This window comes from Plecotus auritus (genome assembly GCF_963455305.1).
Source record: "Plecotus auritus genome assembly, chromosome: 2".
Lineage (NCBI taxonomy): Eukaryota > Metazoa > Chordata > Mammalia > Chiroptera > Vespertilionidae > Plecotus > Plecotus auritus.
Window position 1 is genome coordinate 26384618 of NC_137771.1, and position 18013 is coordinate 26402630.

The 18013-nt window shown below is 43.2% G+C and overlaps 1 protein-coding gene across 6 annotated transcripts in view; it reads left to right on the top strand.

Annotated features, from left to right (window-relative positions):
• MACF1 (microtubule actin crosslinking factor 1) overlaps positions 1 to 18013 on the top strand; it is a 360803-nt gene that overhangs the window by 167595 nt on the left and 175195 nt on the right. For 5 of the 6 annotated variants that reach the window (XM_080657531.1, XM_080657534.1, XM_080657532.1 and 2 more), the window contains 9 exons: positions 12665 to 12831; positions 13599 to 13711; positions 13815 to 13921; positions 14307 to 14426; positions 14576 to 14671; positions 15559 to 15686; positions 15770 to 15863; positions 16068 to 16222; positions 16876 to 17152. In XM_080657531.1, coding sequence (XP_080513657.1) covers positions 12665 to 12831; positions 13599 to 13711; positions 13815 to 13921; positions 14307 to 14426; positions 14576 to 14671; positions 15559 to 15686; positions 15770 to 15863; positions 16068 to 16222; positions 16876 to 17152 — 1257 coding nt within the window. Of the gene's footprint in view, positions 1 to 3489; positions 4594 to 12664; positions 12832 to 13598; positions 13712 to 13814; positions 13922 to 14306; positions 14427 to 14575; positions 14672 to 15558; positions 15687 to 15769; positions 15864 to 16067; positions 16223 to 16875; positions 17153 to 18013 lie in introns of those variants that run through there. The other variant, XM_080657530.1, reaches the window with a different exon arrangement.

Consider the following 18013-nt stretch of genomic DNA (forward strand, 5'->3'; position numbering starts at 1 on the left):
CTCGACCGTAATTGCTGGGTTGTACACGTTCCTTTATTTTGCCAAATTACTCTCAGAAGCACTGCATGACTTACAGTGTTGTGTTGGATAACACCTACTACCATTTGACATATTTGTTGTGTGGATCCCTGCACTAGGATGCAAGTTTAATAACAGCAGGAATTTTGTCTCTTTTGTTTTCTGTGACTGGCATAGAATAGGCATTCAGTATATGTTGAGTGAAGGAGTATTTTATGAATTTGATCACAAAGAGTGTGGTAGGGTAGTCCAGAGAAATAGACTGTGATGTCTGTTTTCCTGTACCCATTTGCTGATGAGCAAACAAACAGAGACCAACTGACTTTTTTGGGTTTTACATCTAGATAAAGACAAGTTCTTGGAAGTCAGAATCTGAGGAAATTAGTTTTCCAACTCTCAGTTGTTTATTAAATACTAGTGTATATCTAGCACTGAAATGTAAAAACTTCAAGGAGTTCAGATCAAGAGTGGTCTTAGATGGGTGGCCTTGAGGATTACATTTTTGTGAACTTTACGGTGCTTAGTTCTTGGCATATAGACGAGGCACTGTGCGTGTCTGTGGAATGAATGAGGGAGCTCTTTCACTCTGGAGTCTCACTCTGGCTGTCTTTGTGGGATTCCTATGGAAAGTAAACAGTTAATGAGAAAAAGCTAAAGGAGAAGTCAGGACGAACAGGTAGGCCCTGCAGGTGCTTTCCCAGAAGGCAGCAGGCCACTCGTTGAGAGCTCAGCTAAATGAGAAGAGACCCAGGGAGAGTCCTGGTGATCAGAGTGAACGTAGTTAAGTAGTAGAAGCAGAACCCCTGCAAAGAAAAAGAAGCGCCCAAACGTTGGCCCTTGGAACATGCCTTTTCCTTAGAGCCTAGTCAAGAAAAAGAGTCTGTTAGGCCCTGGTGGGTGGTGGTGGTGGTGGAGTGTCTTTTAGCTCCAGGAATAAATGGGAAGCAAAGGGGTTTACTGTAGACAGGCACTGAGCCAAGCACTTTATAGACATGATCTCATTCACCTTTTCCACAACCCCATTTAGTAGTTGGTGGTGTTCATATTTTACAGGCAAGGAAACGGAATCACCTAGCAAGTTAAGCTGCATAACTGCTAAATTAACAGAGCTGGGAATTGAACCTAGGTCTGCCTTAGTAAAATCCCTCTGCTCCTTTTCTAGACCAGTATTTCTTTGGAGCAGAAGGAAATAAAGCCTGATTTGTCCGACATATGCAAAAGTTTAAAAAGAAAATCCTCCCAGTTCAACCAAAGGACTTGTATACATGCATATAAGCCTAACCAATGGACACAGACACCGGGGGGTGAGGGCATGAGTGGGGGTTGGGGGGACAATGGAGGATAAGGACAAATATTTAATACCTTAATCAATAAAGAAAAAAAAAAGAAAATGCTCCCAAAAGTCAATGTGCACCATTCTGTCAGGCTTCTCAGAAAAACCTACAGCAGCAACAGTCATATTAAACAGCTGTCTCTTTTGGCCCTCAGTTGATCAGTTTCAGGAATTTGGTTTGCTTGTATTTCATGAATAAAATTCAAGCTTAGCCCTTAAGGTATGCATCTTAAAAGTTCCAGTTCTCTTGGTTGGAGGAATGAAGGCCTGGTGCCTGCCTAGAGAATTGCCTTGGAATGCCAGATTTTTGGTGAGTAAATGCTATCCCGTAGCCTGATTAAGTTGATGTCACAGGCTAATCTCCTTGTCTTGTTGCTTGCTGTGTCCTGTGATGGCCATAAGATGGTGTTGCAGCTTTGCAGTTGGCAAAGGCTGAGGGAGAGCTCCCCACTGCAGCTGTGAAGCACGGGTTGTCAGCAGGGCCTCAGAAGTGGTCGTGTGGAAGCTGTTGATTTAGGGCTTCTCGTTGTTCTCCTTTTGTGAGGGCGACTTTTCAGTGTCCAGGAAAGGTGGGTAGAACTATGCTGATACAACTATTTAGGGCTGACGTAGCTAGCGGTAGGCAGGCTGCTTCTCACTGTGTGGGCTGGATCCTTTTGGCAGAGACAAAATAACTGCAACTCAAGAAACTCACGTAACCTCTTTCCCTCTACTCCATTCACAGCTCTTTGGGTGGTGGTGGTGTGTCATCTGTCAGGCCCTATACTGAAAATCGGGTGGACAAATCCCAGTGACATAACAGGGTGACTTTTGAATCCAACTTCTTCTAGACCTGTTCTTCACATTTCCTGCCCTATTGCAATTTAAGGAAAACCATCCAGGCCACATTTTAGCAACTTTCCCCCTTGCTCCTAAATAGCAAGTGTTACCCCTTTGTTTGAGCCCTGGGTCCAAGTGTGTCTCGTAGCCAATTCAGAACAGTGGAGGACCTTCTTGTTTTACGTAACCAAGTACAGACTTCCATCCCTGCCACAATTAGATCTCGTGTGACGTGGGATTAATCTTAAAAGTCTTAAATAGCAATTCAGGTTCTGGCTTTGCCACTTACTAGCTGTGTAGCCTTGAGCAAACTAATCAACTTTCTTAAGGCTCCTGTCAAATGTAAAATAATAGTTTTGACCTTTTATGGTTACTATGAGAATTAAATAAGATAATCCATAGCTTGCACAGGGCTTAGCACAGAACCAATGCTGAAGTAGTTAGCTGTCAGCAGCAGCGGCAGCAGCACTACGTCCTCACATAGCCTTTCTGTTGTATTTGGAAGTGGTGTCCTTACCGAGTGGTCCAGATCCTGCACTCAGAACTGATTTCCAGGTTTTTCCTGCGTGTCATTGGTCAGCAGATTTAACAGGTATTTCTCTCTCTCTCTCTCTCTTTCCCTCCCTCCCTCCCTCAATAAATGCTACGAGAGGCTACATCTTTAAAGCCTGTGTTTCTTAACTCTGAGAATTAGGCTCTAGTCTCTCTTAGGTTATAATTTGATTAAAATAATTTTATCTCTGACCAGAAAAAAAATAGAGAATATGTCTATCTTTTCTAGATATTTTCTTATGGACGTCTTGGTACAACAATTGAAATCTGTTTCCTTTCAGAGTCTGGGGGCCATAATTGCAGCATCCCCAGCCCTTGGCCCTTCCGTTCCTGGTTGGTTCCAGTGCTGGTTTGCTTTTTCCCTCTTTTACTCCTCCTCCTCCTTCTTCCTTCACATTACCTTCTCCCGTGGCCTCTCCTCTTCCCCCTCCCTCTTCCCTTTACTCTTACAATCTCCCCTTGCTCCTCTCCCTCCCTAATTTCTCCCCTCCCCTGGTTTCTAGCTCCTTTTTGCTTTCTGTTTGTGTTTCTGAGGGCAGTGCTCCAATTACCTCATATTTGGAGAGATGAAGCTGCAGCCAATCCGGTTTCTGTCTGCTTTTAGGTCAAGTGATTTCTGAACTGCAGTGAGATGCTTTGAATTTGTCTTGTTGCAGCTCTGAGCCTGTAAGATGGCTGTCTGAATCGCAGCGGCTGGGAGAGACAGAGAGAGGCGGGGAGGGAGGGAGAAAGAATTGGAAGGATTGCCGGCACAGTGCATGTTTTTAAACGTGCATCTAATCCGATGAAGCCACGGTTGGGATTTCTCTGGGATCCCAGGACTGGCTTAGCTGCATTTTTGCTGAGATTAGGAGAGGAAAGCGATGGGAAATTCACTGGGCTGTGTTAAGGAGCCAAAAAATTCAGTAGCTATTCCTGAGAAGGCTCCTCTATCTCCTAAGAAAAGGGTTCGGTTCAAAAGGAAGTGGAGGGGGAAGAAAACCCCTACTCCAGAGGTATCCCCTGAGGAAGAACCCTTGGAAGGAACGGGAGTCATTGAAGAAACAGAAGCCCTAAGGAAGTTAATAGTGAGTCTCCAGAAGGAGGAAGGAGTGGGAGGGGTAGAACATCCCCCTCCAGACATTTTAGTGCCTGAGGACTCGGCCCCCAGCTCAGGAGTGGGAGATCAAGGGATGATCCTGCAGGTGAAGGAGAGATTCCAGGGGGAGATCCAGACTGCCCACCTTTTGCTAGAGAATGACTCATCAGTTGCCGGAGGGGTCTGGGATTCCCCGGAAGAGGGGATGACTGTCATCGCTCACCTGCTTGATAACCCAGCAGAGAGGAACTGTGAGAAGTCAGTGAGCCAACTGGTGGAATTTCCGAGGACAGCATCCTGCAGCAGCAGGGCTGTGCTGCTGCCTTTGCAAGGAGAGACTGCCGTGGAGAAAGCAGACACTCTGCCGGGATGTCAGAGCAGCACCTTCCCCATCAACACAGGAAATGAAGACCAACTTCCAGAGGGCTGGAGTGTATGGGGAGGATCCAAGGGTATTTTAAGTGCCTCTGGGACAGGTTCCTGGATTGCAGAGCATTCTGTTCCTTCATCACTGTCGGAGCAGTCGAGGGGCCACAGAGGCGCAGAGCCTGCCCACATGGGTCAAGTGCCCCACCAGGGTCCCAGACTGCCTGCTTCTCAGAGTGATTTGTCCATCAGTGGCATGACTGTGAGCATTTTGCCCTCCTCCTCTGGCTATGGCAGCAGTGGGCCGCACTTATGTGGCATCCGGCCTAAAGATACAGAACCGGAAAAGAGCTCCGTGTCGTTCTCAGAAGAGGACGGCACCCTTTCTTTGGAGGCAAGCCACACCCCATCATGGGGTCTGGAGGAGGTAGGTGGGCCTGTCCAAGGGATATGCAAGCAGCTGTTTGGATTCCTGGCCCAAAGCTTATTTAAGTGGAGTGGAGTGAGCAGTGAGGATCTTGGGGCTTCTTCTCAAACTTGGGCCGATGTCAGGGACTGGGAGTTAGTGACTGCTGGGCTTGGCAAACAGTCTGCCTGAGGTCTGCCCCTGGATGCTTGGAGCCAAGCCTTGTCTCTGCGGAGTCCCTAATTCTGGGTAACCGTGTAGCACAATTGCTTGAGCTTTCTGGTGGGGCTATCTCAAGGTGCATTGCTAGTTAGTGCTTAACTCTCGGGCAGGTCTGTTTATCCGCTTCCCCGCACAAGGAGTTTGTGGTGTAGGGTCTCTGAAATGAGTGGAGAAGGGGTGAGGAATGTTGAAGGGCGGAGGAGCTGACTTCAGTGTAATTGCTCTTATGACATTCTTACTAGAGCTGATGCAATCCCACTCCTCGGGGACACAGCTAGTGACAACACTCATTCAGTATTTGTAGAGTGGGGCAGGGATAGTGGTCCTTCGGTTCCTAATTCCAGCATTAGATGAGAGGGACATAGAGTGGCCCGGAGATTAATCCAGAGCGGGGTTAGGGCAGTTTGAAGGTTTGAGGCTAGAAAAAGTTGGTTTTGGATTGGACTTGTTTATGGCTCCGACAGGTTTTTGTTCGTGAATTATATATGAAGGCATTGGTGGTGGTAGTAGTGATGGTTCTGGGTGCTGGGAATGTTTTTAGGATTAAGGAGCAAGTGAGAATTCAAGAGACCTGAACCCTGAGAGGGAAGGAGGACTCAGCAAGGCCCTGGATAGCCAGTGACTGAAGTTATAATGCACCAGTGACCAAAGAACTTTTGTTGGCATGTCACCCTCTGCAGCAGAAATAAACACTTTAGGATCCCAGAGCAGCAAGAGGTGGGAGGTGAAGTAGGGCAGCCGCCTTGATGCCTGCACAATAGGGATGTGGCCTACCTGCTGGTGCCTGCTTATCACCAGCAGCATGAGGCTGGGGAGAGACACACACTTGAAGCTGATGTGTTTACAATGTCCTCTTTGGGGAAGAGTTTCCTGCATAAATAGGCCCATCTCAGTGCCCTTTGTTATTACAGAGTTTGGAGACTCCCAACAGTTGCAGGAGAAAGTGGCCACTGAAAAATATTCATTATATGTCTAGGCAAGAGGCCTCCCTGGACTTTCCCATATAAAAGTGTATATGTATGTGCATGTGAGGGGGGTGTATGTGTGTGAAGGTGGGAAGGAAGGCAACCAGGTTGCTGGGGTGGGGTATACAAGTATTTGAGTTTCATTAACTTAGGAATATCAAAGTCAGCTTTCATCTTTGTATGGAATGGATCTAGAGTCGTTGGGGATAAAACCAACTGCTGAACTGGTTGCTCTTTTGATACCACTGGCATTGAGTTGAAGCTGTGGAGGCATCATGATATTTTAGGATTCGTGCTCATAAATGAGAGAGATTTTTAGAAAGTTAGGAGTATAACATTTTAAGGGAAATCAGTTCTAGGTAATGGACTGTAGGTGACCATGGCACTTTTAGTATGGGATTTCCTCACCGGGAGGGAAGGTTCAGAACTACTTCATGAGGAGTCTTAAAGAAAAGATTGGCCCAGCAGGCGTGCGTGGCTCAGTGGTTGAGCATCAGGAGGTCACTATGACCTCCACTAGGAACCAGGAGGTCAGGGTTTGATCCCCAGTCAGGGCACATGCCCAGGTTGTGGGCTTGATCCCCAGTGTGGGTGTGCAGGAGGCAGCCGATCAATGAGTCTCTCTCATCACTGATGTTTCTATTTCTCTCTCCCTTTCCCTGCCTCTCTGAAATCAATACAAATATATTTTTGAAGGAGGGAGGGAGTGAGTGAGGGAGGGAGGGAGGAAGGGAAGAAGGAAGGAAGGAAGGAAGGAAGGAAGGAAGGAAGGAAGGAAGGAAGGAAGGAAGGAAGGAGAAAAAACAGGTGGGAGAAACCTTTGGACCATGGTCAGTAGTTTGGCTGTATGGACAGTGGTGTGATTGTTTTGCTGTTCGGTATGTTTTTTGTGCTTTTTTTGTTTTGTTTAATGTGTTAGAGCAGTAACGCTCTTCAGAAAATAATTCACGTTCCAGAGAGGTGTCTGTCCTTGGCATAACTCAGACCATATAGTCTCTCTTGTTGGTCAGTCCAGAGCATGGTAATGGGACTAGGCTGTGGCTGGACATACACTTTGCAGTGGGTTTTGGTTCTTTTCAGGATATAAAGAAATGGAAACTCGTTATTCTTGCGGGTTTTAGATAAAAGAAGAGAAATGGTCTGCTTTCTGTTCATCTGGTATAGTTGATTCTCTCCTTGTCAAGAAATAGTTAACACAGAAGTAGGATGGCAGGGGTCAGCTGGCAAGAATGGTTTCAGAGTGACAAGTAGATGAGGATTTAGAGCTGGATGGGAGTGGGTTAACAGCATTGCACTTTGATGTCAGACCAAGGCCTTCTCTGGCCCATTCCTTCTCTCAGGAGAACTCCCTACTCCATCAATATCCACAATACCTGGCTTTTTGGAACAAGGAAAATTGTTGAAAATCCCATCCTCCTCCCTATCTTGGCTCCCACTGCCAAGTTCCTGCCCACACTGTTAGTGGATTCTATTGAATAAAGACTTTGGCTCTATTCCAATGTCCTTGCCACACACCCTATAGACCCTACAATCTTGGGTGATAGTGAGATCTGTAATTGGGGGCTAGTGATGCTGAGGAAGAGATCAGTTGGTATATTATTTTCTGGGCTCATTCTTTCAGTTTACAAGTATCCCTTTCCGAGTTCTTCTCCTTAGTTATAGGGAAAGTTGTTTTACTAGTATTGGTTTTGTATTGCGAAAAGAGAGCAAAATTAACTAGATGATGCTATTGTAGGAATGTAGCAGTTAAAATTATAGCTAAGCATTTTATTTAAGAAAGGATTTTTTTTCTTTTAAAAAAATTTTTACTTAAAAGGAATAATCATTTTGTAGGTATAACAATGGTGGTATGATTATATTAAAAAGAGTGCTTATTTTTTAGAGATGCATACTGAAGTGTTTATGGAAGAAATGATGTATTTGGAATTTGCTTCATAATAATAGGGGATGGCCAAAACCGGTTTGGCTCAGTGGATAGAGCGTCGGCCTGCGGACTGAAGGGTCCCCGGTTCGATTCCGGTCAAGGGCATGTACCTTGGTTGCGGGCACATCCCCAGTGGGAGGTGTGCAGGAGGCAGCTGATAGATGTTTCTCTCTCATCGATGTTTCTAGCTCTCTATCCCTCTCCCTTCCTCTCTGTAAAAAACCAATAAAATATATATATAAAAAAATAATAGGGGATGGATGAAGTGGGTAGAGTATAGATGAAACAGGATAAGTTATGAGTTGATAATGGCTGAAACTGGGTTATGAGTACAGTCTGTCTCTTTTTGTATGCATTTTTAATTTTTCATCCCAAATGGAAAGTTAAGAAGAATACTGGAAAAATTATTATATGCTGCATGTACAAAAAAAGGATGAATATCTAGGATACAGGAAGTATAGTATAGGAGTAGTGGTTATGAGTGTGGAGCTAAGTTGGGATTTTTGCTCTACTACTCACTAGCACTGTACCTTGGAGCAAGTTACTTAACTTCTCTGTGACATAATTTCCTCATTTGTAAAATGAGGATAAGTATAGTATATACTTTGTGGGGTTGCTGTGAGAACTACATTTAGTAGAATTGAAAACTATCCATATTCTATTACCTAGGATTTCCATTCTAGTTATTATATTCCCTAGAGGGAGCTTCAAGATTCTGATTGGAATACTGACCCCCGACCTCTATCTGAGTCTGATGTTGGTAAAACACAGCTGTCATTAGATACCTCTATCCAGGCATTTTTCATGAATAACTGTTCTTTACCCTCTTCTGCTCTCAAGTGAAAGTTTTTAAAGTCTGGTGCCTTCTCTGTTATGGGATGAGGTCAGCTAGAAACTTCAGGACATGAGAATCAAGTATCTGTTCATTACACCTAGTCTCAGTCCCTGAGAGTTATATATATAGGCTTATCCAACATACAAACTCCTCAGCCTGGTATTTCAACCACACCTACTACCTCATCATCTATCTAATCTTTTCTCCTATATCAGTTGCCAATTTGAATCTTCTTATTTTTACAGGTCAACCCCTTAATCATCTACTATTCCTGTTTTAACTTATTTCAACTTCCAATCTTTGTATCCACTTTCTGCCTAGAATTCATTTCCTCTTTCTCTTCCTCTGTTCTATAATATCCTTCAAGTGTGAGTTGAAATCATACTTCTTTAAGAAATACTTTTTATTACTTCAATCCATACTTAGTATTCATTCTGCCAAGATTCTCTTTTGGATATCATCATATGCTATATTATTGTTGATCTTTTGGGTCTTAAATTATATGTAACTTTTTCATGTGATCTACCACATATGACTAAATATAAGGTAAGACTTTTTTCCCTCCGGAAATTAGCCCTCAGAAAAAAGAGATTCTCTTTGTATTTGACTTTATAAAGTCTTTCTTATTGGTCTTTCAGTGAAATCATAGTCATTTCATGGAAAAGGATGAATGAATTTGGGTCACCATCTCCTAGTTCAATTTACTAGTATATCAATTTTTGTAGAGATAAACTGACATAATTGATTAAACAAAAAGGAGAGACCAAAAATTTAAGAAAGTTTTAGTTACTGTTCTTGGGAATTTAACCTCCTAATTTGAGGTGTTAAGGATAATTATATATAAGTAGTAATCACATTAAAAACTTTTTTAAAAAATATATTTTATTGATTTTTTACAGAGAGGAAGGGAGAGGGATAGAGAGTTAGAAACATCGATGAAAGAGAAACATCGATCAGCTGCCTCCTGCACACCCCCCACTGGGGATGTGCCCGCAACCAAGGTACATGCCCTTGACTGGAATCGAACCTGAGACCCTTCAGTCCGCAGGCCGGCGCTCTATCCACTGAGCCAAACCAGTCAGGGCCACATTAAAAACTTAAAAAAATTACTCAGATATTTATAAAACACCCACAGACAACAAGTGGTCACATTACAGAAATTATAAGTAAGCACCAATAGAATGAATGAAACCAAAACGAATCCAGTGTTATGCAACTGGATTCCTGTGGCTGGGAGTGAAATTTCCAGTGACTGCATGGATTTAAAAAGTGTTGTATCTCCGAAATCTTAGAAATGTAGAAGATGTTTTCTAGAATATTCAAACAACAGCTTTATTTTTTAAAGTAGATTTATTGGTGGAAAAGACATTAATGTCAAAGATGCAGAGTTTGAATAACATGGTTTTATGAAATGTAAAAGTGAAAAAGCATTAAACTAATGCATTACAGCCCTAGCTGGTTTGGCTCAGTGGATAGAGCGTCGGCCTGTGGACTGAAGGGTCCTAGATTCGATTCCAGTCAAGGTCACATGCCCGGGTTGCAGGCTCCATCCCAGTAGGGGGCATGCAGGATGCAGCCAATCAATGATTCTCTCTCATCATTGATGTTTCTATCTCTCCCTCTCCCTTCCTCTCTGAAATCAATAAAAATGCATATTAAAAAAAGAAAAAAATTAATGTATTAGATATACCACCTAATTTTAAACAATTGTATGTGTAAATAAATTTCAAAAAGTGTATGTATTCAAGAGAACTACAAAGCTTCCCTTCCTCCATTCCTTTCTTCCATTCACCTGTTACCATTTGGGAAAGTTTGGGGACTGCCTTATTTCACCCAGATATGGCATGTCTTAATTGAGAGCTTGCAGAGCAAGCATGTCCATTTTTTGTCCCCCCCGCCCCCTTTCACCTGGCTAACTTATACTCATATCTTAAAACTCCGCATAGATGTTGTCTCAGAGAAGTTCCTTGGAATTGCTAGTTTGGGTTACTTGCTTATCTCTGTCATTGTTGACCTGTCTGTACAGTATCTTGTCTCCTCTACTAAATGGCGTGAACTTGAAGCTCAAGGTTGTGCTTTTATCTTGAGATACCAAGAACTTGAACACAACTCCTTGGACATAGTTGTTGATTGCTTGAGAAATAACAGCAGAATAAATAAATGGTGTTACGCTTTTTTTGTTCTTCTTTGTGGTGCCTGGAATTGTGTTAAGCACAGATGAGTTGTTTAGTAAATACTTGTCAAATTATTAAGAACTAATGAAGTTACTAGATATGTTTCAGAAAAGGAATGCATCAAGCCTTCATACGGTAGGCATGCATGGTCTCTGGAATGGCAGTGAGGCTGTTCTTCCTCTCTGCAAGGCTGCCTTTTAAAATCCAGAGGAGGGAGAGAGCTCCCCGACACGGAAGCTGGGTTTCTGCATTTGGCAGATGAAGGTAAAAGCTTCTGTGTATTCCAAAGGACAGCACTGTGCACATCATGTCTGAGTATTAATTGAAGAGGGACAGACGCCAAATTTAATTCCTGAGATGGCTGTGACAATAATCCCATTTTTTTCATTCAGTTCACAGTCTAGGAAGGGCCTTAATCCAACCCTCCAGGGACCCAAACACTTCCCTGTCTCATTAAAGCTTTGTAGAAAATCCCAAGTAAAGCTGTTCATTGAACTATTTTCAGTGCAATATACAAAGATACCGTGATTGGCAGATAGGTAATGCTATCAGAGAGACTGACTGTGGTTGTACCGGACATACAATCATGCAATGTCAATTAACTGGAATTTCTTTTTTGAGTAAAAAAACAAAAACTCATTTTGTTTATTCAAGCTCTATCCCTTTTAACTTCAACAAATCTATTTCCTGTGCCCAACAATGTGTTGCCTTAATATGTATGTGAAGTGGCTATAGTGAAAGTACTGGGATAGGTCACTGGTGAGGGGTGATCTAGTCATTGAAACACTAGCTAGAAATGTGAAGGAGAACTGGAGTAGAACTGGCACCAGGGAAGGGCTATTTTCACCGGACTTACAGGATGATGGCTTGGGTGCTGTTATCCATTATTGTTGGGTCCTCAGCTTTGCAATCCTGTAGCTGCCCCTCACCCCCTATACTTGGAGTTGATTGAGTTTTAGGGGAAGACTTACAGTGTGATAATACTTGTTAGAGATTGATTGATGCAATTTAATTAATTTACAATAAGAATAAAAAATTAATTGAAAAATATCCTTGGGTGAGGATTAACAAAACAAAAAAAAGAATTTAACTGCCCAGTGATACAGTATTTGAAATGGCCACTCTGCATTTTGTTGCTTTAGGACAGGGGTCCTCAAACTTTTTAAACAGGGGGACAGTTCACTGTCCCTCAGACCATTGGAGGGCCAGATTATAGTTTAAAAAAAACACAACTATGAACAAATTCCTATGTGCACTGCGGGCCGGGGACGAGTCGGCTGCTAAGAAGGACAGGCAGCGGCACCCGGCGGGCCGCATGCGGCCCGCGGGCCGTAGTTTGAGGACGCCTGCTTTAGGTTATTATATGGGAAGGACATAATAATCTGAAGGTTGTCAGATGAATATGGAGTCTGAGCAGAGAGGTGGTGGGTGGAGGATGGATTTGTAGGATGAATTTATCAGCTGGCATTGTCAAAGTTTGGCAGCCTGATTGAAATGTATCTATCAAGGGACGAGAATCTTGGAATGTGCTGGGTAGGCCACCATTTTACTGTCAAAATCTTAGAGGCAGTACTTACTGATTTCCCCTTTCAAGACTCCATGCAGGCTACGCATATTCTTTTATTCTCATAGCCTTTCTTTAGACATCTTAGTAAGATTAGCCTGCAGCTTTCTTTCATACTCAATAAAGTATTAGTAAAAGTTCCTAGCCCTGGTGGGTTTTTTCCCGAATTTTAAAGTATCTTCTGCTAATGTTTAATCTAACCTGTTATGGGTTGAGTTTATAAAGTTAGTATTCAGAGACTCAAAAGTGCCTGTTGTCGATTGTCCCTGTACCGACCACCAGGGAGGCGGTTGCTCCCTGCTGCACCTAATGGAGATGTCTGAGAGACCATGCCTTCCCTGCCCAAACCTTCTTCTAAGAGCCTTATGTCTGAAGAGAGAAGGTTACTCCGTGTCCTATCTTTGGCAGATCTCTGACATCTACATTAGTGGAGAGTCCGGGGACATGTCAGCCAAGGAGAAGCTGCTCCTATGGACCCAGAAGGTGACAGCTGGTTACACCGGAATCAAGTGCACCAACTTTTCCTCCTGCTGGAGTGATGGGAAGATGTTCAATGCACTTATTCATCGATACAGGTAGATGCAGTAGAATTGCAGTATGCCTGGAGGGGCTTCTTCTCATCTCTTGTTTGTGATTAATTATTATGTCACTTTCCCCCACAACCAAGAATCAAGAATCTGATTCATTGTATTCATTTAAAAGAGGAATGTGTACTGAACTCCTAGTGTTCTAGGCACTGGACACAAATAGCAGTGAATAAAACAGCAGAAGTTCTTGCTTTCATGGAGGTTATTTGTTTATTGGGCAACATACAAATACATGTTTGTGTCCTACAGTGGTAAGTGCAATGGAGGGATAGAGAGTGACAGATGGGGGGTTGTGGTATTTTGGACAGAGGGTCAGAGATGGTCTCTCTGATGAGGATGTTGGAGCAGAGCCGTGAGGGCGTGAGTCATGCAGGCCTCTAGGGGTCAGAATGTTTCAGTTGGAGGAAGTAGCGAGTATGGAGGGCCTGATGTGGAGGTTTGCTTAGAGAGCTGAGGAAGAGCAGGTGGCTGGAGTGAGATGAGCGAGGAAGACAGGAATTTTGAATGACAAAAATAAAAATTAATACACTTTTAGTGGTCATAAACATGCCCCCCAATTTTCACTCTGTAGTAGCTTATGATACCTTTCCCATGAAATACAACAAGGCTACTGCTGTGTAAGTTTTGAATTAGGGCGTACTGGGCTCCTGGAGTGCAGCTGAAAATGGAATTAGTACTAGGTACTTTTAAGGTTTTCTTTGTGTGAACTCATGTGTAGACGGTGACTTTCCATGTGCGTTGGTGGACTTTTACAGGCCTGATCTGGTAGACATGGAGAGGGTACAGATCCAGAGTAACCGCGAGAATCTGGAGCAGGCTTTCGAAGTGGCAGAAAGACTGGGCGTCACCCGGCTACTGGATGCAGAAGGTGAGAGTGGACCCAAGTTAAGTATGTTTGGCAATATTTACTGTTCCTTCCCCTGGCAGGTTCCTTTGTTCTGACTAAGACATTTCTTACCCTTCCCTCTCAGATGTGGATGTGCCATCTCCAGATGAAAAGTCTGTAATCACTTACGTGTCTTCGATTTATGATGCCTTCCCTAAAGTCCCTGAGGGTGGAGAAGGGATCAGTGCTACGGTAAAAGAACACTTAAAATACCTTCTGACTTTGATTTGTTTGGGTAGAATGTATTGAGTCAACCATATTTCTCACGGTGTGCAGAGCATTTTTATACAGAGCAAACTGAATCTATACCATATTCATACACGGTCATTGTCCTTGGTCCCTGGGAGTGAGTCTGTCACTAATTTTGTAGCATCTAGCCTAGACTATTCTAGGTGTCAGGAAATTGAATCCCATCTTGGGGGCCCTTGAGGAGCTTTGAAACTGGGACTCTGAGTGTTACACTGAACAGGAAAAGGATTTTATGTGGTTTGGGGTGGCCTGAGCTACTTTCTGATGTACTTGTTTTTCATACTGCTAATCAGAATGAAAATATGTGGTATTTACCCTTTGACATTAGGAAGTAGACTCCAGGTGGCAAGAATACCAAAGCCGAGTGGACTCCCTCATTCCCTGGATCAAACAGCATACAATATTGATGTCAGCTAAATCTTTTCCCCAGAACCCTGTTGAACTAAAGGTAAAATTATGGACTTGCATTGATTTTTTTATAAATTAATTCTGAGGAATAAGTCTCGGAGCGGTTGCTGCTGGTTTCTGGGTGAGGTGGTACCAAAATTTGGGCCACATTGTTTGTACCCATTTATTCACCACATTTTAATTTTGTAGGCACTTTATAACCAGTATATACACTTCAAAGAAACAGAAATTCTGGCTAAGGAGAGAGAAAAAGCAAGAATTGAGGAATTGTATAAGTTATTGGAGGTAAGGAAGCTTATCCTTTGCTGAGACTTGGGGGTTGCTGGTTTGCTCTTTTGTGTGTCTTTGTTAGACCTCCTGCATCCTCTTCCCAGCCTGCATTAACAGCAGTATGCTAGGGTGACAAATCTGGCATCACTCTCGGCTGGTCTTGAAAATTTGTGGAAAGGGGCAGTAGAAACCATCTACATTTTCTAAAGGGCCTATTGAAAAGTGAGATACATTTAGCACTGGCTGTGTGACTCAGTTTATTGGGCGTCATGCCATGCACCTAAAGGTTGCTGGTTCAATTCCCAGTCAGGGCACATGCCCAGGTTGTGGGCTCCATACCTGATAGGGGGGTGTGGTGTGCAGGAAGCAGCTGCTGGATGTTTTGCTCTCACATCAATGTTTCTCTCTCTCTCTGTCTCTCTCTCTCTCTCCAAAAAGAAAACAAAACAAAGCAAACAAACAAAAAATCTTTTTTAAAAAGTAACATACATTTATTCAGAAATTTAGAATTTTGTGTGAGTTTTCCCATTTTTCAGAGAAACTAAGTCTTCCCTAAGATGGAAAGAAAAGAGACTTCCACTCACATTTTGATTCCTAGAGAATTTGGAGCTATAGAGATGGGCATTTGAATGGGGGTTATTGAGAGGACAGGAAGAGTTACGTAACATGTATCAGGAATGGAAGGCTTTAGAGCAGGAGTCTCTGCATTTAGAGGTGATTATTTTGCTCTCACCTCAAGGTGAGGTACTGCTAAATATTCCTATGTTGTCTTTTATTAGACAATGGGAAAACTGCTAAATGGCTGGGTAAAGAAGCAAGAAGTAATGACAAAGAATAAATTAAAACCAGGGCCTGAGAGCATGGCTGTGCTTTGGACTAAAGGGATCTCTGGGTTTTTTTAGGTGTGGATTGAATTTGGCCGAATTAAACTGCCTCAAGGATATCACCCTAATGATGTAGAAGAAGAGTGGGGAAAGCTCATCATCGAGATGCTGGAGCGAGAGAAATCACTTCGACCAGCCGTAGAGAGGTGAGTCCAGAGCCTGAAGAGGATCTGACATTACTGGGCTGCTTTGGGCCCTACACTTGACTATGGTTTTGATCTTATTTTAGGCTGGAATTGCTGCTACAAATTGCAAACAAAATCCAGAATGGTGCTTTGAACTGTGAAGAAAAACTGACACTAGCTAAGAATACACTGCAGGCTGTAAGTCTCTGACTGTTTTGTCTCACTCCTTATGTCACGTTTTTCACTTCTCGCCCTGTGCTCCAGTAGTTGAAGTTAACATTTGAGGCATCCAGCTGTGCTACTTCCTTACTCTTGGAATTTCAGTGGGCCCCTTGGCTCCCTAGTCCTAGTGGGTGGGAGCAATGGGAGTGTTCCCACTCTTACTCTCCCTTTCTCCCTCAGGACGCTGCTCACCTGGAGTCAGGACAACCAGTGCAGTGTGAGTCAGATGTCATCATGTACATTCAGGAATGCGAAGGTCTTATCAGGCAGCTGCAAGTGGATCTCCAGATCCTACGGGATGAGAACTATTACCAGCTAGAAGAACTGGCTTTTAGGTGAGGAACATGGAACTCATACAGGAAGTTTGCTTACTGCTGAGACTCATGGCTCAAGAGTCAGGTATTGAATTTTGTGACTTGACCTTAGAGTTCAGGAATACTGCAGGTATTTTGGCTGGGAAAGTCTCATGGTGGAGGACAATTTCCCCTTATTGCAGGCCCTGCCCACTAAGTAAGTGTAGGGTTTCCTAATCATTGTGGTATCTTATAACACCACACATACTTCAGAGTGGCCTGCAGGGGTGGGTACCAGATCTGGTTTAGAATGCTGGTGATCTGATACGTCACTTTGTAGAGGAGGAAACCAAGACCCACAAAGGGGATGAAGATCACCCAAGAACCATGGCTTATACAGAGCCAAGACTAAGACTTACATCTTTGGACCCCCTAATCTATTGTTTATTTTGTTATACCACCTTCAAGTTATATACACAGGTATTTGCTTCCCTCTAGTTAACACTATAATTTGTTATTTGCCTCTCTGCCAACTCTGTACAATGAAGATGTTAATAACATCTTTGCATTCATATAACACTTTCTCTTTCTTTCCTGATAATCCTCATCCTTGTCAAATAGATAGGGAAGATTTTATTTTAAAAAGTACATTACAAATGTAAGTCTCCTCCTCCTTTTCTCTTCTTACATTTCAGGGTTATGCGTCTGCAGGATGAGCTGGTCACCTTGCGCCTAGAGTGCACAAACTTGTATCGGAAGGGCCACTTTACTTCACTTGAATTGGTTCCACCCTCTACTTTAACCACTACTCATCTGAAGGCAGAACCCCTGACCAAGGGAACCCATTCTTCTTCTACCTCCTGGTTCCGAAAGCCCATGACTCGGGCTGAACTTGTGTCTATCTCGTCCTCTGAAGATGAAGGCAATCTCCGATTTGTGTATGAACTACTGTCTTGGGTAGAAGAAATGCAGGTGGGTGAATGTTCCAAATGCTTGTACAGTGCACAGCAACTTATCTAAGAGGACCACGTTGCTCTATGTCCCTTGATTATTGATGCTGCCTAGGACTCAGACCCCTGTTTTCTTAAATTTTAAATGGATTGGATCAGCTCACATCCTCAAAATTCTACACTGAATAGCATAGACTTTTCTAACTTAAAGCCATTAGAGAATTTGTTCCCTTCAGCTAACTGTGCTCCAAGTGGGAGCTTGTGGGAGAAGTTGCAGAGTCTATAAATCTCAGTTATTGTTTCTGAAATTTCCTCATTGGCAGAGAAGCTTATTCTTCACTTTTTTGTGTTTGGCCATAACTCTTACATTTAAGCAAGGCTTCTTTGTTTCACAATTCTGTGGGGCACTTTATTTTATTTATTTTTTTTAATATATTTTATTGATTTTTTTACAGAGAGGAAGAGAGAGGGATAGAAAGTTAGAAACATCGATGAGAGAGAGACATCGATCAGCTGCCTCCTGCACATCCCCTACTGGGGATATGCCCGCAACCCAGGTACATGCCCTTGACCGGAATCGAACCTGGGACCCTTTAGTCCGCAGGCCGACGCTCTATCCACTGAGCCAAACCAGTTAGGGCACTGTGGGGCACTTTAAAAGAAAACTATTTTTCAATTACAGTTGACATTATAGTATTCGTTTCAGGTGTACAACATAGCGAGTAGGCATTTATATATAACTTATGAAGTGATCACCCCAATAAGTCCAGTATCCATCTGACACCATACGTATCCTATCTAATAAAAGAGTAATATGCAAATTGACCGTACCTCTGCTACATCCACCAGCCACGCCCAACAGCCAATCAGGAGGGAATATGCA